A 21,912-nucleotide genomic window follows, 5' to 3' on the forward strand; every position below is an offset into this window, starting at 1 on the left:
GGTACCTGTGAGTGCTGCCTCCAAGCAGAATTTTGGGGTTCTGCACTGTCCAAAACGATGGAAGGCACAGCTGAACTCCAGTGTGAATGTTCAGAGCAGCGTCACCAACACTTGTTTGAGGGCTCTTTCTCCTCTGCTTTTAGCAAATTATCCCTTTAGATCCATCTCTGGCTGCTCTGTGTCCTGAAATTGCAAGGAAGCAACTTGTTCTCACTCAGGAGGAAGAGCTAATATTAAACCAGCAAACAGTTTCTTCTCCCCCTTTGTGAAAGAGGAAAATATGCAAGTGCTTTCCCGAGCAGATTTCTCTGTTCATTTGCACACACTTGAGAAAAGTGCATTTAATTAGGATTAGCATGTCTCTAAATTGCAGATGGTTCTCAGGGGAAAAAAATAGTTATGAGTGCATTCATGACATTAAAATCAGTACATTTAATTCAATTTCATCTTAATATTAATTCATAACATCTAAAGTAGTAGTTCCTACTGAAGATATTAATGTGATCCGGGATTACTGGGGAAAATGAGATCTGGCAGTTCCAAACGGGCTCCAGCATGATTACCTGTAATTATGCAGATTGAGTAATCACGTGTTAATTGCAAGAATGCCCATTTTGACACGCGGTATCTGGAACGAGGGTCAGGTGTGTGATAAGTTTTATTTCGTTTGGAGTTCTTTGTTGTGAGTCCAGGCTTGGGTCAGGTGTGTGAAATACGGCCAAAATCAGGAGTTGGGGGAGCAGCTGGAGCAGAATTCCATGGAGGAGGCCGCTGGGGTGAGCGTGGCATTGCAGAACACAAAATGCTCTGGTTTCAGGCTTCTCCTCCTGCCCCAGGCTCTCCTTCCTGAAGGATCTGGGGGGAAGGTGAGGTGTCCTCCCAGCCCACCCCTCACCGTGGCATCAGTTCTGTCTGGGCTGTCCCAGGCAGTCCCAGCAGCTTTTTTATCCTCCTCTGTGTGTGTGTGAAATCAAAGCACCCCAGTCCACTCGGCCCTTTCTGCAGGACAGGAAATCTGCATTTTGGGAATAATATTCCCTCTCCAGAAGTTTTCCCCTTTGCTTCCCCTATGTTTATCCCTCTCCCCACACTCAGAACTCCACCCTGCAGGCTCCAGGAGCTCACCTGGGTTGTTTTAACACCTCTCCAATGTCCCTGAGCCTGCGGGAGATGCGGAGAGGTTCCCTGCACTCCGTGTGTGCCGCATCCCGAGAGAATCCCAGCGCTCGGGGGGCACCGGCTGCTCCAGGGGCGGGAGCAGCATTCCCGGTGCCAGGGCTCTGGGCACACCGTTCCCGGTGCCGGGGCTCTGGGAACACCGTTCCCGGTGCCAGGGCAGGGCTCTGGGCACACCAATCCCGGTGCCAGGGCTCTGGGAACACCAATCCCGGTGCCAGGGCAGGGCTCTGGAGCTCTATTCCCGCTGCCAGGGCTCTGGGCACACCAATCCCGGTGCCAGGGCTCTGGGCACACCGTTCCCGGTGCCCGGGCTCTGGGCACACCGTTCCCGGTGCCAGGGCAGGGCTCTGGGCACACCGTTCCCGGTGCCAGGGCAGGGCTCTGGGCACACCGTTCCCGGTGCCGGGGCTCTGGGCACACCAATCCCGGTGCCAGGGCTCTGGGCACACCAATCCCGGTGCCAGGGCTCCGGGGCCGGTTCCCGCACTCCCGGCGCGCCGTGCCCAGCGTTAGGTGGCGGTGTCGGCCAAGCAGCGGAGCCGGGGCCGCGGCGCGTCCCGAGCGCCCGGTCCCTGCAAATTCCCCAATTAATCCGAAATTACATCAAAGCAGCCGATAAACCCAGCGCAGCCCCCGCAGGAGGAAGGCGCTGACCCGCTCAATAATCGGGAATCGCGGCATCACCGGGAGCTCCGGGGACAGGGAGAGGAACAGGAGCAAACCCGTCCAGGCTGGAAGGTTATCCCTGATTTTCCCTCCTCTCCTCATCGATATTTCCTGAAATGTGTTGCCACCGAGAGGATTTAGCTGCTGGCAAACATTCTTTGTGCCTGCTGGAGATCCAACAATTAATGAAGGGATGTGGCTGTAACGTGGGGCACTTCACCAGGACAGAACCTTCTGCATGAGCAAATTCAGCCAGATAAATAATTGTGGGGCACACTGGCATTTAAAACTCATTTTGCTCGTGTAAAATGTTTTCATTAATCCTCTCTGAAAGTCATGACCTAATTACTGATTTTTTTTGTCTTGTTGAATAATTACAAAGAACTTTGCTGTGATTTCATCTCTTCAGTGGGACAAGTGGGAAAGAGTGAACGGGCAGAGCCTGAGCTATCCATGCAAGCCAAGGAAACCACAGGCTCCTTGGTTTACTGATAATTGTGGAAAATCATGAAAGAGCTTGCCCTTAAAACAAAAAAAAAAACAACAAAAAAAAAAAAATCACATTTTGTCATGAAATATTATTTCAGTTTAGGGTAGTTCTGAATTTTATATATATATATATATATATATGTATGCTCTCAAAAGTCTAATTAAACATTGCTAAATAAAGTAGATCTGAGCAAACCCAATGAAATTTTAATGTCAAAGTTGAGCATAAATAGTTTGGGAAAAGAGAAGATCAGAACTGAGTGAAATGATAATTAACGCTGAAATACATTTTCACCAAACTTGATTTTTTTTGCCTTCTGTTTCTTTACAGCTCACTCCCACCAGAACCTCCTGAAACCTCCCAGCTTTCCAGCAGCAGGCCAGGATATTTCCTGCCTCTGGGATGGTTCCTGCTCTCAGCTGACGGCTCTGGACTGTCCAGGGAACATTTCCAGGCTCAGTTTTTGGGGTTTTTCCCCCTTTGTGGAGCACCTGCCCCGTGCTGGTGTTGGGTTCACTCCGTGGGGCTGAGGATGAGACTGGGCATGATTTCATTTCAGTTTCCTTTAGGTTCCCCCGCAGTTTGGGGCTGTATTTCTGCTCTCCCTCCAGCTGTTCCGTGAGGTTCAAAGGTAACTGAACTCAGCATTTCTCTTCAAAGTGGGTCTTGTTAAAGCCTCTTTTGGCAGAACCTAAATCTGGGCCTTTGACATTTTGACAGAATCTGTTTTCAGGTTGAAAAATCTCTTTCCTGATAAGATTTTGGGTTGTTTTCCTGTTTGACTCCAAAAGCCTGAGCTGATCATCTTTAAAGCATTAGCACAATTGCTTACAGATGGACTTTTCATATAAAAATGTGATTTCCCCCTTCTCCAACCAGGCATTATTGCTGTTTGCCTGGGCTCAGGGGCTTCTCCTTTTGTTAATTTAACCTCAATATGTTCTGGATGAGTTTAGCCAGAGCTATTGGTGTTTTATTAGCTTGGAAAAACAAGCAAACAAAATTCTTTAACGCTTGTGACACTGTTCAGCTTTTGTCAGTTAAAGGGGAATATTGAATATACTGGTGCACGAAATGATTTGGTTTTGGATTTTTATTTTTGTAAAGATTTGTTAATGATTTTTGGCACTGGATTTATAGAGCCCAGTCTCAGGACACCTTAATTTCTCCTGAGCTGCCCCACACCAATGGCCTGCACACTCAGAAAGCCACATTCAGTGAATTTAGTTGTGAATGCTTTAAAAGTAGAAATAAGTGATAGTTGGACAGCAAAAAGCACTTTTTGGTGAAGGCCATGATTGGTAACTGAGGAGCTGTAGCTGTACTTGCATCACTATAAATTAGAGTATTAACATAAAGCTGGCATCCATTTCTCAACAAAGAAATGTATTTAAGGTGGATTTCTCTGGGAAATCTGTCTTTCATGTAATTTAATGCTTCCTTCGTGCAGTGCCACCTGAAATGCCCATCCCCAGTGGTGCACCCTGCTCTGCCTGCAGAGCACCAGGGCCCCCAGACAGGCAAGAGCTCACATTTCAGGGTTTCAGGGGTATTTTGTAGGACAGCCAGAGGAGGTGGCAGAGGCCTTAGCCCAGGTTACCACTCAGGCTGCAGAAGACTCTGCCAAAGCCCCAAATTTTACAAAATTACAAGGGCTGGACCTTGCTCCATGAGCCTGGCGTGGTCTGCAGCGCTGGGAGAAAATGAAGGCAGGATTTGAAGGGTGTTTGCCCCAGGCACAGCTTGGTTAAAACTGCTCAGGGGCACAGGGCTGGGGTTAAGGGTACCGGGGCTGTGGGGAGGTGGGGACACCCCGAGAGCTTTTTATCCCCAAAAGGATGGAATCCTGTAGGAGCACATCCCTTTTTATGCTCATTGGTGGTGCCAGCTCACCAGAGCCAGGGGACACGAGCAGACAGGGCCCTGCTCGGCCTCGTGTGCCTGCAGATGAATTTGGGATGTTTGTATTTGGCTGTTTGTCCCTGCTGGGACAGAGCCCTGGATCTGTGGATGGAGGGGGACGAGTCCCAGCCCAGTGCCCAGTGTGTGCTGCACCCCAGGAGAATCCCCTTCATCATCATCATCCTCAGGGCTCGACTCCTTCCCTGAACAAAGATCTTCCCAGGGGTAGGGAGAAACTGGATGCAGCCTGATATTAATGCTGAATTTTGGATTGTTTTTTTGTGATGTTTGTCGCTAGCCTTTCCCTGAGGGCAGCCTGAGGTCTGAACCCAGGGAACAGCTTGGTTTGCTCCAGAGCTGCCCCTGAGTGGGGCTGAGCAGTCCCTGTGAGCTGGGAACAGATGCCGAGGGGTTTGTTCCTCTCAACATTCCTCTTCCCAGGCAGAAATCTTCCAAAGGACCTCCCCGAGTGACAGAGCCCCTGTGCTGGGCGTGGTGTCCCAGCCCGGCTCAGGAGTGCGGGGCTGCAGCTCCCAGGAAAGCTCAGCCAGCCCCACCTGGAGATGTCCTGGGCCAGGGACAGCCCCACCCGCAGAGGGGACAGGGACAGGGGCTGTGTGTGCAGGGCCACCAGTGCCAGGGGCCCTTCCGTGCTTGGAGACTGCCGAGCAAACCGTGGGTCACACAGCCACGGGATGGGATCGGGATGGGATCGGGATGGGAGCACCCAGCTGGAGCAGGTGACACAGGAACTCATCCACGTGGGTTTGGGGTGGATCCACGCCCTCCCTGGAGCTGTTCCCGAGCTCTGCCCCCCTCCACGGAGAGTTTGTCCTGATGTTGAGGCGGAACCTGCTTGGTTCCGTTTGTGTTCCTTGTTCCTCATCCCACTCTGTTCCACCCCTCATCCCCCCAGCCCTGTTCCTCATGCCCAGGTGTGCCTGGGCACCACTGGGAAGAGCGTGGCACCCCCTCCTGGCACTGCCTGGAGAAATGTCCATGGGCGCACGGGGTGCCCTCTCTGTTGTGTGTCCCTCCCGTTCCTGGTCTCAGGAAGGTGTCACCTCCCGTTCCCACGCTGGTGCCAGGCTCTGCCCTCTGCCAGCCCCGTTCCCGGTGCTGTCCCCCCGAGCCCTCGTGCCCTGACCCCGGTGCCCTCCTGCAGCCAGAGGGTCCCTCCTCAGCGCCCGGCCCCTCTGCCAGACCATTTCAATTGTAAAACACTCAGCAAAGGTAGGAGGAATTAAATTTATTCCTCAATTGTTGAATAATGCAATATTCGTGTTGTACATAAAAGAATCACAAACCACCCAGCCTGATTTTCTTATGAAAACATTTAACTTTTATTAAATCAAGACAGTTTTGAGGAGCAGCGAAAAAAAAAGAAAAAAGAAAGCAAAAAACAACTGAACCAGCTTTCAAAGCTGCCCTGTAGCCAAAACATCCATCTGAGAAGCTGAAGGGTTGCTTTTATTTGTTTGTTTGTTTGTTTGTTCTTCTGCTGGAGTGAATCACCAATAATTAAAACAACAACAACAACAAAAAAAAGCGAGACGAGCGAGTTCAAACCCTTGGAATAAATCAGAGCCATCTCTTCGGGCTGCTGGGAGCTGCCTCCCGCTGCTTTGGGCTCTCCAGGATTTGGGAATGCTGGGCTGGGGGCAGCAGGGCTCTGGCACAGGGGGGACGTGGATCCCCGGGGATCCCTGGGGGTTCCTGCTGATCCCCGGGGATCTCTGGAGACTTCTGGGGATCCCTGGGGATATCTGGGGATCTCTGTGGATCTTGGTGGATCCCTGTGGATATCTGCTGATCCCTGTGGATCTCAGTAGATCCCAGTGGATTTCAATGGATCCCTGTTGATCCCTGTGGATCCATGTGGATCTCGGTGGATCCCTGTGGATCTCTGCTGATCCCTGTGGATCTCTGCTGATCCCAGTGGATTTCAATGGATCCCCATGGATCTCTGCTGATCCCTGTGGATCCATGTGGATCTCGGTGGATCCCTGTGGATCTCTGCTGATCCCTGTGGATCTCAGTAGATCCCAGTGGATTTCAATGGATCCCCGTGGATCTCTGCTGATCCCTGTGGATCTCAGTAGATCCCAGTGGATTTCAATGGATCCCCGTGGATATCTGCTGATCCCTGTGGATCCATGTGGATCTCGGTGGATCCCTGTGGACCTCTGCTGATCCCTGTGGATCCCTGCAGATCCACGTGGATTTTGGTGGATCCCTGTGGAGCTCTGCAGACCCCTGTGGATCCCAGTGGATCCCTGTGGATCCCAATCCCAGCCCCACAGCCTGGGGGGCCATAGGCAGGTGAAAGCCCCTCCCAGCCCAGCAAATTCCGGGCACCGAAATCTTTGGGGTCGGAGCTGCAGGTGAGCCTCCCTCGGGGCAGGATTTGGCCCCGTCCCTCTGAAACATTCCCGAGCCATTAAGGGCCCTTCCAGGGAAGGGGCAGAGGGCCCAGAGCTGGAGTTGAGCCAGAGAGGCGAGACAAAGCCCAGGGGAACGGAGCAAACCTGTATTGGCAGACAGCAAGATAAATTGGATGATCTAATAGTCCTTTTCCATCTCGAAGTTTTATGATTCATTTGTTATTTTAGCCATCTATATATATTTTTTATTTTACCCTAGAGGGGTTTCTTGAAATGTGTGCAATATATTCCTTTTTTTTTTTTTTTTTTTTTTTTTTTTTTTAAATCACTTAAAAAAAAAAAAAAGAGAAGAGGTCGGTGTTGATTGCAGGATCGGGGCACTGTGGGGTGTGTTCAGCACGGTGATGGGATGGGTGTGTCCCCCCATCCCATAAATAACCCCACAACCTGAGAAGGGAGAGGGAAAGATTGGGAGAAACCAACACAGGGTGGTGGTGTTGCTTCCCCACCCCCCCTCTTTTCCTTACTTTAAATTATTATTATTAAAGGGAAAAGAGCTTGCAGAAATCCTGCGTGAGTTTTACTGAAACAGGCACATTCCTGTGGTTTTTTCACTCCCACAGTCTCTCCAGGTCAGTCTTTTTCTTTCTCTGCAGAGAAAGGCAAAAAAAAAAAAAAAAAAAAAAAAAAAAAGAACGAAAGAAAAGAAAAACCCACACAAAAATCAATCCATCAAATGTCATTACAGATTTATTAAGCCTGATGTAGAAAGACTTTTAACAGTAACATCTTCAGAAAGCATAAAAAGAGCACTTCTGTTCAGTCTTGTGCTTTGAAAATCTAAATATATTTTTATCATATAAATAATTCTTTTCATGTTTTAAGTGCATCTGTTTTTTTTTTTTTTTTCTTTTTTTTCTTTTTTTTTCCCCCCCTTTTCAAATTTCCATTTTACAATTGGCCAAAAAAAAAAAAACAAAAAAACCTGAAGTCTGCATTGACTGAAATGAAGCCATTTGCAAAGCTAATGATGTTGTGAAGCATGTCTGTGGCGAGCCGTATCAGCTAGATTTCAGAAAGGTAGTTCAATGAGTGCAGCATTAAAATGAGGGACAGCCTCCAGCGAAATCATAATTGAACACACCCAAGTCCTTAATGTCTGCAGTTGGGTTTCCTGATGCAAATTACGATAACATTTCAGATGTGAGCAGTCGCTTTCCAGTAGCTGCAGTGGAAAAGAGACATTTTATGCCACAAAGGGAAGAATTACCATGTTTAAAAATGTAAATAATATATGTATAGAAACCTTTTTTATGGAAATGAGGCATTCAGGATTATGTGAACAGTTTGGGCTATTTTTTTTTTTTTTTTCCTCTTTTAAACACAACAGATAAAGATGTGTGATCTATTATTCAGGGCTTTAATTACAGTTCTAAAACTGCAGTGATTTTATTAAAAAAAAAAAAAAAAAAATCCCTGGGCATAAAAAGTAATGTTTTCGGTGGGAAAGTTGAGGGATTTTTTTTTTTTAATACAATGTATTTACCGTGGTGAAAATACAGAACAAAAAAAATCACCATTTATAGATTTCAATGCTACAAAATCATACACAGAAATACATCTTAAATGCTCTGGAATGCAGTCATCTTCCTGTAAATCAGAAAAGGCCTTAGATAAATAGGTTTGACCTGATTTAAATTTAATGAGATACATAGTCCTGATTGTTAATAATTGGTTTGGGGGAACCCAAAACAATAAAAGCAATAATCTCCTCTGGTATAAATTATACGAATTTATTTAGCAATCAACCGAAGGGAGGGGTGTGTGGGGGGGGGGAAGCCATTAACATTATCAATTTGTTTAGTTGAAGTTAGTTATAATAAGCAAATAATTGGGAGCCAAATTGCCAGGCAGGCTTGGAGAAAGTGAATATTGGGAAGATGCCAGTGTGTGATGAAGCTCTGGGGCCACTAGATGGTATGGTCCTCCCAGCAGAAAGGGCTTTTTCCATGCAAGGACCATTCATAATCATCCAAACCAAGTGAAACATGGTTTTGATTAAAGCAGCCTGTTGGCTCAATAATCTTGGTAATTTTAAAAACATCCTTAATGTGGAAGAAGAACACTGCAATGTCAGAGATGGCCTTGGGGCCCATTATAAACAGCAACAAAATAAATAAGGAGAAGAAATGAGAGGTCATGAAAACAAAATTAAGCTAATGTTTCAAATTTTGACAATTATGAATTGTTCCTCCAAGAAGACATTAAAAAAAAATAATTCAGGCACTATTAGATAAAATACAAAGAGAATAATTGTACATGTATGAGTTTCCCATGGGACTAAGCATGCTTTAAAAGCAAAACTTGACTTAGATTTCCCCTCTTCCCCCCGCCCCCCTTTCTAGCCAGCAATTGGGCAGGTCTCATGCAAACACAGACTTGCTTCTCCAAGTTCCTCCAAAAACTCCTCTCTAATTCCTTCATGAGCCATTAAAAGATGATGACCAAGAAAACAAACAAACAAAAATTACAAGAGTATTGTCTATGGAAAAAAAAAAAATATTCCCCATTATGGACCTTTTTTTTTTTTTTTGTAGGAAACCGAAACAAGCAAATATAACAAAATCTGTGTTCATAACATGGCAATATAGTTAATATATACAAATATGTACAGTATAAAAATGCATCAAAGGCGCAACTTTTCATCCAAACAAGCTGCAGTGCCCGAGGAAGAGCAGCTTGGCCCCCTCCTCTCTAAGTTACAGGCAATATGTTCTATACAGCATGCACTGGTTACAAAATGAGTGCAGGAGCACCGAGACATTCGCCAGGGAAAGTCACCACGAGGCCTCCCGCGAGGCAGTCCCGTCTGCGTTGTTCATATAAAAAATGGGTTTAATCTTGCCTTTTTTTGCCATTTGGAGTATATACATTTGTTTGTTTTTTATTTTTTTTTTTTAAAGAGAAATGAGCTTTTGATTCTTTATTTTCCTTATTGTTTTTGAAACAGGATCCTAACACCATGTGAGGATGCTGCCAACAACAAACAGACGAACCACCAGCGCTGGGGCAGAGCAAACCCATCCAAATTCACCAGTGTGGCCAACTGTGCTCCGTGACTGAAATGGGGCTGGGTCCCTCCTGGTTCGTGCTGACATGTTCCAGGTAATAAAACCCAAAACAAACACACTGAGTAAAAGACCAACAAAGGATTAAGAAGAGGTGCCTGAGCACAGGACAAAAGGGCGCATTGTACCAGAGACGTAGGACAGAGAAGTACCCTGAGCCAAATAAGAACTGTTGAGCTTGTCAGCTTTTGCAACCTGTATTGCACATTCCAGCATCTGCTGCGGGGTAGAGCCAAGATCCTGCCCTGCACATCCTGCAGGTTCTGCTGCCAGCAGTGCCCAGCTGCTGCCTCAGCCCCGGAGCCGCTGCCTGCTCCTGAAGGGATGCACAAACACACACCCCCCCTGTGTGCCCGTGTCTGCAGGAAATGTCTGCGTGCACCTGCATATCCTCCTGGATACACACAGATATGCCATTCTTAAATGTTACCTGGACCAGCTTCTAAGGGAAAATATTGCCCAGAGAGATCTCGCACATTTCAGGCAGCTGGGAGGAAGCGTGATGCCGTGTGGGGATGGGGAACGCGTTCCCTGCCTTTAACGGAGCTGCACTTTTGCGAGATGTTATTTTCATTTTCTTCATGAAACACTGATCGTTTTTCCCCCTGCTATCTCATCTAAGGAATCTAATGAAAGAATTTGTTGCCTTTATTTAGATCAAAAAAGGAAAGGGAAAAAAAAGTTTGCTCAGCTCGATGGTGTGAACTGGAGTGGAGCTGTGCGATCCGCCAGGATTAGTGTTTAATCTGTTGTCTCAAACAGGGCTTTTTACAAAGGCCTAAAGACATTTCATGAGCTGAGAGGGATGATGAACTGGAAGTTTATTACTCTGCAGTTAAGTCCAGTGGTACAGCGAGTTCACTTTTAAAATTACTCTCCAAGAAAATACTGTGCAAACATTTTGGTACAAGAAATAAGTGACGTCTGAAACTTCATCTACTCTTCACATCTCTTCTGGCAGAATGAGAGCAAAAAGTCCACCACTAGGCTGAAGGTTACTGGGATGAAAGTGCTTGCACTGGTATAAAAGTGGTCCAGCAGAGCAAAAGGAGCTGTACCAGTATAAAGTGCTTTATAGTGATACAACTGGTGTTATTTTACAAGCATAGTCACATCAATATCAAAGTTTTGCAGTCACCTCCCTGCCATAACTAAAAACCTTCTCAAGTGCGGGAGATTTAATTTGCCTGGAGCTTGGGACTGAAGGCTGCTGGACTTGTTTTCAAAAATACCTAAATATGTTCAGAATCAGAGGTTGGGACCACGAGGGTGGCGTTTGGAGCTGGGCAGACAGAGGGTAAATCTGCTGGATTTGAAAGGGCAGCTCTGGATTTACACAGGAATAAATGCATCCAGAATCTGGCCTCTGCTTTTCAGCCACTGGACTGAAATGGGAGGGAGGTGGCTACAGGGATGTGGCACAGCACGTGTGGGCTGCAAAGGTGAGTCAGCTTCCAGTAGCACTGCAAACCAATTGTTTTCATTATTTTATTCTTTCACTTTCCTTCAGAAGACAACTGGAGGATAAGAATTCTAAATTCTGCGTGCTTTCCACTGCAGGAAGTAATGAAGAAAAAAGGAAAACCCAGGAAGCATTTCTGGAATAACCACCCAGTGGCTCACCCAGGGCCATCAACCAACAGGCTGATCTTGAGTTCAGGTGCTGACAAATGAAGACCTCATTGATGAAATGTCACTGAAATCTGCCTTTAGATGCATGCCCTTTATTCTTTTGTTATGTTTAAAAATATTATACTTGCCGTGGTCCAAACTGACCCAAATGGTCAAAGGCTGGACTCGATGATCTTGGAGATCTTTCCCAACCTAAATGATTCTGTGACATAAAAAAGGCTCTGTTTGCACCCACAATGTCCAACTGAAACTTTTCAGCACCATGAGGGAAATGTTCTTAGCTCTAGTGAATTCAGGAACTTCTTGCTGACCATTCCCAGCTGAGGACAAGAAAAGTTGTGACCTGTGGGACAAATTGTCATGGGGAGCAGGAAACCCAGGTGAGGAAAACCCTAGTGTCACTGACCCTGCTGTGAAACCCAACGAGAAGCTGGTCTGGGGGCTCTGGGGTGGTCAATATCCAGGAGTTACAGCTCCATAACTCCCAACCCAACTTCCTAGGAGCAGAAATGACACGTCAGGCTGTGCTGGGAGAAGATGGGCACGTACCAGTAGCACTTGCTGACAGTCTATGGAAGTGGCTCTATCGGTGCTCCTGCTTGGGGACAGATGGCCTTTAAAGCCTGCTGTAATTGCAACGTATTGATCTGGAATCTGTGATCAATACTGTCTTTATAGAGAGAATTTTAAATATAAATTGCATCGTATATCTGTTGGTGAGGACAAAAGCCCTGTGTGATGGAGATCCCCCTCCGCCAGCCCCGGAGCGACGGTGGAATATGGAGAGGGGACAGGGGACAGAGCCACCTCTTCAATCTCTGCCAAACCTCAGGCTGCCTTCCTCATTCCCTTGTGTCCTTAAGAGGTTTGATCCCAAAAGAACACCCCCGGCACGACCCTGAGTGTCTGGGATGAGCCCGGATCAGGCGTGGGGAACCAGCACAGAGGCAGTGTCCCCGCAGCAGCTCCCACCCAAAACCCCAATATTCCTTTTTCCTGGTCACCAGGGGCAGCTCGTTTTCCATGCAAATCCTGCACGGGTGCTTCCCAGTGGGAATATCCCCTTCTGGTTTAGGAGCTGAACTGTGGGTATGAAGAAATCAATAAATATGGCACTTTATCAACACATGATTAAGGCAAGAAAAAGAAGCCAAAAATTAGGGAAACAATCCTGCCATTTGAATGTGTGAGAGTTGACTCAACAGCCTGTAAAACTGGCTTGGAAGGCTTCACCCCCTACTGTGCTAATATATAATTATTGATTTTTAAAATGACTTTTTATATCCTCCCTGATCTCTAAAAAAGCTAGGGAGGTCAGTCTTGTAAATACTTTTACAAGTAGGTAATAAAACCCATAATAACTTGCATTGACAAGTAATTACTGGGCAGGTTTGTTAGCAGATTCTCAAAGATATTCTTTAAACCCAACAATTATTATTGTACATATGACAGCCATTTTTAAAGTTAAGTGTCTTTCTCCCTCTCAGCTTAAGTAACAAAAACCTGGAAAAAACACCTGAGACTGATCCACTGAAATTCTTACATATTAGGCCCCAAAGGGATGCTAATTACATCTCCCTGTTTTGAAATAGAACATTTTTTTTTTTTTTCAGGTGATATGGCTTATTTTGACATGGATGGTGGCGGGAAGGGAGCTCTGGTTTCTGAATAAATCTTTCAAAGCAGTGTGTAAGGGTAACAATTCTTCCTGCTTTATTTCAGTGCAAGAGCATAAACAGCTTGGATATGTGGTGTATCAATATGCCACTTGTTAATAAGCAAGGGCGTGAATCATAAATATTCTGCTGTTTGATCACCAGGCTTTTAATTAATGTTTTGATGATCTCCAATAAGAATAAAAGTCAGAACGATAGATATTGAGTAGCAACGACAGAGAAAAGATGCAATGATTTTTTGTGCCGCCTGATTTATAGGACAGAAAAACTATCAACTCATCCAGTTTCGTACAGAGAAAAGAGAGGAGAGATGTACATTTTCCCTTTTTTATATCGTATTGTAAAAAAAAAAAAAAACAACAAAAATCACTTAATTCAAATGTGTACCTAAAACGTTCCCCGAGGACAGTGATGCAGGCAAAATGATCAAGCTTTAGCACCGTGTGATAAAGGTTTGTGGCCAGATTTTTAAACAGAGTAGCTGCACCCACACAGTGAAAACTCCTGAGCAAAACCTGACCTCCCTCAGGGGGTTTGGCCTTTCCAAAATCTCCCCAAACTTTTGCAGCTCTGGGGTGCCGGGTGGGGCCGTGAACCCTATGGTCACCCTGAGGGCACCATAAAAGCTTGTTTCCTGCCAAAATTGAGCAGTTGCTGCCCCAAATAGCCCCAGCTCTGGGTGCTGTGGGCTGGCTGCGGACCCCAGTCCTCCTTTTTGTGGGAAGAGGCTCCCGGGAGCTCCCCGTGTGGGAATTCCTACAGCTTGGCCTCGCCGCAGGTGCAAACCCTGCATGGAGAATCCTATTAAAAACCAGCCAAACTCCCAGCCGTGAGAGCATCAGGGCTGGGAGCTTCACCTGTCGGATGCAGCCCAATATTTTCTCCCTGCACCCAAAATCTCAGGGACAGGAGCCACACGTGCAGTTCCTCCCCCGGGTGATTTTCTGCGCTGCTCGTGGCCTTTGGGTCGGCACCACAGGCCCCACCTTGTGCAACTTCGCCTCATAACTCCGGCCTGGGCTGTGCAATTTAACAGCTTCTGAGGAGCTCAATGCTAATGCATTGATTTTGCTTTAATAGAATTTTGTTGTCGATGGCCAGTGCTCAGCACGGTGCAGGCTTCAATCTTAACCCATCTGAAGGCTCTGCTCGTTTCCAGTTGAGCTCCGTTCATTTCCAGTTGAATAGGTTAAGCAAAGACAGACCTCACTGTTCTCAATTCACTTTATGATCCTCCCATCATAAAAAATAATATCAGCACCTTGCTTTTCATGTCAGAACTACATTTGAGCTGCTATTCCCTATGCCCATGAGTAAATCCCATAAAAGCCGCCCCGTTGTACTGTCGCTATTTTTCCTTGTGGATGATTGATTGATGGATGAGTGCTGACACTTCAATGAAGCTATTTCGACTGCCATCTCAATCCGATGATGTGAGGGGTATATTTTCTGTCCATGCCTCATTACTTCAGAATGACATTCCTGGAACTTCATTTACTTTTTCCCTCCTTCCCTCAAGCGCCATATTTTTTCCCATCTAGGTTATGCATGCCATAAAAAAAGCAATTTGCGATTATATGTGGCATAAGGGCAACACTTTCCCTAGGAGGTAAATAAGAAGGGCCTTTTTTTCTCCTCCATGTTGAGTTTAGGGATCATGTCAAAATTTCCCAAGCCGTGCCAAACCAGGCCCTTCTGCACAGGCCACAGGGAATGCAGGGAACGTATTTAGTCTGATTTTGTGACTGCTGCACTTCAATTATATCCTTGAACATCACGAACAAAACAACAGGAAAAGACACTCCAAAGCCCTTTCTGATTTGAGAAAGAGCCTCTTCTCCACTTGTGCCTCGCATACTTTGAATATTTCATTTGCCACGGAATAGCGATTTACAACTTGATCCAGACTTATTTTTCCTTGGAGACTAGGGGAAGTTCATCGTTAAATGCAGAGATGGATTTGTCTGCTGGAGGTTGTTTTCTCTGAGCGAGAGCAAGCGGGGCTGCGCCTGGATTTCCAAGCAGTGCACTAGGAACAGTGGGACTCGTGACATTGGCATATCCTGGAAGGTTCTGGGAGTTGACTTGGGACCCGATTTTAATCTGTGTAATACAGTATTCCCGTTAATAATAATGTATAATTAAGACATCCGTTAAAAATCCATAACGTTAATTTAATGGAGAAAATCTAATACAGTTCTATTGGAATTTTTACGTTAAATTAACTTTAACGGGCTTTTAATGGATGTCTTAATTAGATCTCATTATTAACGTGAATATTCCACAAATTAAAATTGGGCCCTCCAAGTTTTAATGAAAAAAGTTACAAGCACAAATTTGCAATTGCCATTTTTGTAGCCCCCTTCTCCCAGGTCGGGGTGGGTTTGAAGGCACGGCCGGCCGTGCTGGCCGGGCCGGACAGAGCTCGGACACCAGATTCTGATCCCAGTTTTGGTGGCACAAATCCAAAGCCACTCTGTTGACCACAACAGAGTTCCAGATTTGTACTCACCTAACTGAGAAAGGAATTCTACTTTTATTCTTTTATATCTATATATAGATATTTATATAGTGATATTTATATATAGATATATCTATATTTATATAATGTTCAATAATCTAACAATAGTACTTTTGTTTAAAAATCCCTCCATCCCATATGTCTCGTCATAAACCGCAATGGAGATTTAAATATATATATATATTTCTGAGGAATAAAACAAACTGAAAATAATCCATTTCAAACAAATCTTTGGCAGCAACATGGTTAAGCATAACTATTTGAACAACTTGCACAGAAGATTAACATTGTTCAGAGGTTTTTTGGCTCAGAATCTGTTTTAACTTAATAATTCTTGTACTTACTGTGATGTATTGATCCCTAGTGCAATGACTGGATTGGGCAACCCAGGTGCAACAGTAATAGCTGCACAGAATAGAAACATTTCCTTTAGACAAACTATCCCAAAGGGGTTATAAATAGGAAATGGACATTACCATGAAAAGTAAAGCTTCCAATGTGACTGCATCTTGTGTAGCACACTTGGACATTAAACTATGAAGAATTTTTTTTTCCTGTCAAGTGTTACAAATTGACGAAATAAGTACATCAATGTTCTCAGTCATTATCTTACTTCAGTGGCACTTTGTTTTAGTGACAGCAAAAAGGGACAGTGGAGACCAGACAGCCCCAGTGCAGTTTATCAATGAAAATCTAATATCGTCCATAAGCAGGGGAGTGGAAATCAATACTTCATTACCAAATTGTTAGTGAGGATGAAGAAGAATAGCAGGAGTTTTTTGGCAGCCTCCTCGGTCCGGGTTGCTGCGAGTTCAATGTCAGGGCCGCGGTGGCGAGCGGGGCCGGGCGCGGAGCGGGGCTGGAGAGCTGGACTAAGGCATTGGTCCTGCAAGCACAACAACAACAACAACACAGCCACAGTTACACGGTCTGCTCACAGCCACACCACCGACCAGGCACTTCCAGCCGTGGAAATGCCTGCAAATGAGCTCTGCTTTATTTTCTGCACCCACGGGCTCACAACAAGGCAGGACACACAAGAGTGGCTGGAGCCCCGGTTCCACAGCCATGCAGGGATCAGTGGCTGAGCTCCAGCCTGGTCACTGAGCCCCTCACTCTGCTTCTCCCCCGTGTTCCTTAAACTTGGAGTTCCTTCCTGCAGCCAGCCAAGAACATGCCCTAAAATCCTCATGGAGAGCTGGACATCTCAGAACCCACACAGTGTCTATTACCCCATATATCTGCGTTATTCCTACTTGGTTGTGGCACCTCCCCAGCATTAAAAGCCACCTTCCAATGGACCTTTTCCATCCTGCAGCTGCTAAAAGTGCTAAGTGACTCAAGTTGTGAAGCTACTGCTACACAGAGACAGAAGGGGCTTGTTTTTATTTAATTTCAAGATGTGGGTTTAAAAGTTCAGCCCAAAGTTGGGTTCTGCTTTGCTTATAACCTGGGAGAAAGATACTGAGGAAAGCAGTAGGAAAAAAACCAACTGGAAAAATAGGGTGAGAAATGAGGCAGGCAATAAGTAGAGTGAAAGTCAATCTGGAGACAGCACAGAGGAAAAAAAGAGCTGCAGTGGGCAGAGAAATATGTTACTGAAAAATATATTATCTGTTCAAGGCCATGGATATTTCAGCAAACACAACTCAAATCCTGCAGTGTGTTCTCTGTGTTCTGGCTAAATCAACTGGAAATTCAGTAGCAGCTTTATTTAAAGTAAAATAAACTCAGCTTTTCAAAAAATTCCATATGAAAACAAAAAAGTCCATTGACTTCATGCTAGTTAGTTCATAATTTGGTTTGGTTTACAATATCTTCACCTTTTCAGTTTTCACAGTGATGCTGAGTTTTGCATTGGCAAACCAGACCTGCTGTGGAGAAACTGTTGGAAGGGAACAGGAGGTTTTGGCAGCTGAATGTAGAGACTTTTGGCAACTGAGGATGCATGGAAGTCAGTTTGAAATTGTGGTGAATACCTTGGATCATTATTCCCACTTAAAAGATATTAAAAGCAATCCATGTTGACACTTTAAGATGTTGCCTTTAGATTTCAGAGGTAACGCTCCAGAGCAATTCTCACTTTGCAAAGCTATTATTTTTCACTGCAAAAGGGCAGAGCTGTGCCAGTTTATACCCTGCTCAATTCTTAAAGAAATCCAGAAGCATTGCTATTGTAGGGCCTGGAGCTGACACACAGCAAACGCTGCAGCCAAATTCTCACTGTGGGATCACCTCTGCAAATGATCCAAGGGAGACTGGGCTTGGAAAAGGCACTGGGCTTTACCCTTCCAAAAGGTTTCCAGGATGGAAAAGTCCCTGTGACATCCCAGCTGAGTCCTGCCTTGGATCATACCAGGCCCTGCAGCCTCCCTCACCGAGGTGGGACACAGGCACCATGGCTGTGGTGAGGGACAGTGGTGACCCAGCTGAGAGCAGGAGTGGTGACTCTTCACTAGGTCAACCCTGCCTGCAGAATATCATTAGGATAATTAAGCCAAATTAGTGTCACTGAAAGTGCTAAATCTGGGAAGGAATCTTGGAGTTACTGCAGAGCACTGGTTCCCTGCCAGTGGGAAATATTTATAAAAGCTCGGATTGGAAAAATGAAAAGCCAAACTCCCGCCTCCTTTTCTTTTTGTGCCATTGTGAGGAAGGCCCTGAGACTTTTGAATCAGCATAGCAATATCCCTGGTCACTTCCCTGTCACAGAACAACACTGAGGACACTGGTAGGCCTGGGCAGACCCTTCAGAGGCACATTGGTCAGAGGGAAGGTCCACGAGAAACTCTTCTGGCAACAAATAAACTTTCGAGGCTCAGCGTCCACGTACTTGACTAATGGTAACATCTGTGCACAAGTCAAATCAATTGGGACTTGGCATTGATTTCCATGGGATAAGTACTTCACCCCTAAGGTCCTTTGGCCAACTGAAGTCTCCATCCTTGTGGGTTTTGTTGAGGTTTTTTTTTTTTTATTGATACCACTGCAGGCTGGGACAAGACTTTGGGAAATTAATTAGTGTAAGCCCTGATCAATAAGGGTCATAGTTCGTGTATTTCATTATCAAGTCTGTAAGAGATTCAGGGAGTTTGTGGAGAGCTTGTCACCTGCAGTCAGGGCAGAGCAGCCTGCACATTCCACCAGCACGTGACGGGCAGAGGCTGGTGCTTCCTGGGCATTTGCTGAAATGTAGCTCACCCTGTGCCATAAAGAAAACTCCATCATTTAAATCATGTTCTGAAAACGTGGCTGAGGGTGTTCATTATCCTGGTGTCTTGTACAGCATATGTGAAATATCAGTTGCAGATACTGAAGCTTTGCTTTTATTTAACACTAATTATCGAGCCATCAGCAGATGTAAAAAGCCGTATCTATTTTAACGCGGACGTGTCAGGCCTCAGCATTCCTCCTAACAGCCTCCTTCCCTCTCCTTGTCCATGGCACAGCTTCCCTGTCCTCATCCCAGCACTGCCAGAAAAACACAGCTGTGAAACCTCTGAAACGGGAGCTCTCAAACACGTCTGCAGCCCCAGACAACTGTCAAGCGTGTGTCAGCAGCTCGTGGCACGCCAGGCCCCGGCGGTGACAGCGGCACTGCGGGCTGGGCTGGGCTCCTGGAGCTGCCAGAGCTGAGCTGGGCTCAGCTGAGCTGGGCTCACGCAGCAGCGCCCGGCTCGCCTCCCACACCCCAGTGCTCCTCTGCTCTCCCCAGTGTCCCCTTTTCCCCAAAGGCCACACCGACGGAGTGGCACGGCCTCCTGCGGGGTGCCCACCGTGGGGTGGCTCTCAGGTCATGGAGTCCCAGAGTGGTTTGGGTTGGAGGGACCTTAAATCTCCCCTTGTTCCACCCTTCCACAGACTCAGGGTGCTCCAAACCCCATCCAGCCTGGCCTTGGGCACTGCCAGGGATCCAGGAGCAGCCACAGCTGCTCTGAGCACCTGTGCCAGGGCCTGGCCACCCTCAAAGGGGGGGATTTCTTCCTGACATCTCACCCAAATGTCCCCCCTTTCAGTTTGAAGCCATTCTCTCTAGTCCTGTCACTCCAGTTCCTGCTGAAGAGCCCTTCCAGCCTCCCCGTAGGCCCCCTCAGCTCCTGGAAGGTGCTGTGAGGTCCTTCCAGAACCTGAAGTCATTTTCTTGGGGATTGCTGTCACCATTTGATTTTTGGGTTCTGCCACCTCTTCAGTGGCCCAGGCTGAGGTGGGATGAAACTCCAGAGCCAGGCAGATGACAGCAGCTTCATGCATTTATAATGTCTTCTCTGTATTTCCATATCTTTGCTAATATCATTTCACCAGCTCCTATTTACTCAATGGGATAACAAAAATGACAATATTCCTCTGTGATCCACCCACCACAGTCCATGGGAGCCTATGGATCAAAACTTTTCCAGGCTGCAGCTGTACCTATCACAATACATTGCAGGACTCTTTAAAGGCCACATAGAAAGACACAGACAGGCCCTTTGTGGTTACCAAACATGTTATCTCTAGATGTCATTTCTGACCTACTTTTGCTAGATTTTTGCAGCAGCACAAAATCTGTTCCTTAAAGAACCATGCCACGTGCACAGTACCTAGAAAGGGGGAAACAGCAAATCTGGATATATTTTATTTCATTTAGGACTCCTCTCACCATGAATTACAATGTTACAGGCTCTAAACGCCTTCTCGTTACCCATAATTATAACTGAAATTATATCAATCTAAACAGTAACTACTGGAATGATTCATCCTGATTGGGAGGAGCATGCTCCCTGGAGTTCTGCCTGCCCATCCATTTTAAAGCCTCGTGGCAGGAATAGCTTTCCAGAAGGTCATTTAACAGCACATTAAATAAATAAACAGAACATATTTGCTTCAGCAAACACACTCTAATAGGATGGGAAAACATTTTGGGAGAGGTAGGAATAACCCTCAAGAAAACCAAATCTTTCAGTTCTCACCTTGCTGGAGGTGCAGCACCCACCCAAAGGCAGGCAGAGGCTCCATGTGATGCCAGCAGGGACAATCCCTCATGTGCTGCACACTGAAGGGTCCCACAGCCCACCAATGTCACCAGCAGGTCCCTGAGCCACTCATGTCCCTGCAGAAGCCACCAGTCTTTGTATACTCACCCTCAGCCACACGGAGAGGGAAGCGTGGAAAACATTTCTGATCTGAGCTTGTGAGAGTGTGGGGCAAGAGGAAGGAAATGTGGGCTCTAACTCAAGCTGTGTCTGCCTGAACACAGAGTTAACTGCTGTAACACCAGCTGGAAGAGTTTAGAGACCTTGCCTGGGATGATGCTCTTTCCCCCATTGCTTGGAGCTTTGCAGGGAGCTGAGGCAGCAATGGTGCAGGAGGGACAAGGAGCTCAGTCCTGAAGGGAGGCAAACAGAAAGATGGGGAGAGACAATTTCCAAAGGCCTGGATGACAGGACAAGGGGGAATGGCTTCCAGCTGACAGAGAGGAGGTTGAGATTGGACATTGGGAAAATATTCTTCCCTGGGAGGGTGGGGAGGTGCTGCCACAGGTGGCCCAGAGAAGCTGCAGAGAGTCAGACACAAAACTGGGGCTGCAGCTCCCCGTGGCTCCAGAGAGACCCAAAGGAATCCTGGGCTGCTGGAAACAGCAGGATTTGTGCCACTTGTATAGACAGAGGCCAGGATTTCACCCCTGAGCCCAGTATGAGCCTCGAGGTGATGCAGTGACACAGAGCACAAAGGGGTGACATTCACTGGTCCCCCCACTTGCTCCTGCACCCCAGTACAGGGGTGTCTGGGAGAATCACAGACTTGGAAAGAGAAAAAAAAAAGCAACACAGGGAACATTTAACTTCTATTTCTTCCTATAAATAAAGTATAGCCATCAAATCACAATGTATTTGGGAGCACATGTTATTGACAGCCTATTCTTGGAGGGGGGAAAAAAAAAGTGGATTTTTTGGCAAAGTTTCCTAAAGATTAAATTGTTCATTGTACAGGGCACCATCTGCCCTTGGAGAGAGATTTAGTTGATGGCAGCTGCAACCAAAGTGTGGAAGATAAAGCTGAATTTCTGGTTTCTTTTCAACTAGCAACTGTCATTACAGGTCACATGCAAACTGTGCCATTTTCTGTGACAAGCAGGTTCTGTAGGATTGGGTGCTCGCTACATTTTAAAGTGCCACCTGTAAGGATCCCAGCCGAGAAACAGCTTTTGGAACACACCTTGCAAAACGTGAATTTACAGCACATAAGACTTATGGACCAACCATCTGGACAAGGGCTGTGTGTTCCAGACCCAGGTGCACAGGGATGGAGGTCAGGGGGAACTCGTGGGTCTCTCAAAGGTACATCCCTCAATTCA

General features: G+C 46.3%; 1 protein-coding gene across 5 annotated transcripts in view; it reads right to left on the reverse strand.

Moving 5' to 3' along the window:
• Positions 1-21,912, reverse strand: part of TSHZ2 (teashirt zinc finger homeobox 2) — a 231,100-nt gene that overhangs the window by 9,441 nt on the left and 199,747 nt on the right. Inside the window, exon 3 of one of the 5 annotated variants that reach the window (XM_053992645.1) lies at positions 7,222-7,271. The exons of 1 other annotated variant lie outside the window; for it this stretch is intronic. Coding sequence is in view for 1 of the 4 variants with exons in the window: in XM_053992649.1 (XP_053848624.1) it covers positions 7,806-7,846 (41 nt within the window). In the remaining 3 variants the exon portion in view is untranslated. Of the gene's footprint in view, positions 1-7,221; positions 7,272-7,353; positions 7,847-16,238; positions 16,465-21,912 lie in introns of those variants that run through there. 3 more of the 5 variants (XM_053992649.1, XM_053992647.1, XM_053992644.1) reach the window with 3 other exon arrangements.

The sequence above is a fragment of the Vidua macroura genome, chromosome 17 (assembly GCF_024509145.1).
Source record: "Vidua macroura isolate BioBank_ID:100142 chromosome 17, ASM2450914v1, whole genome shotgun sequence".
Lineage (NCBI taxonomy): Eukaryota > Metazoa > Chordata > Aves > Passeriformes > Viduidae > Vidua > Vidua macroura.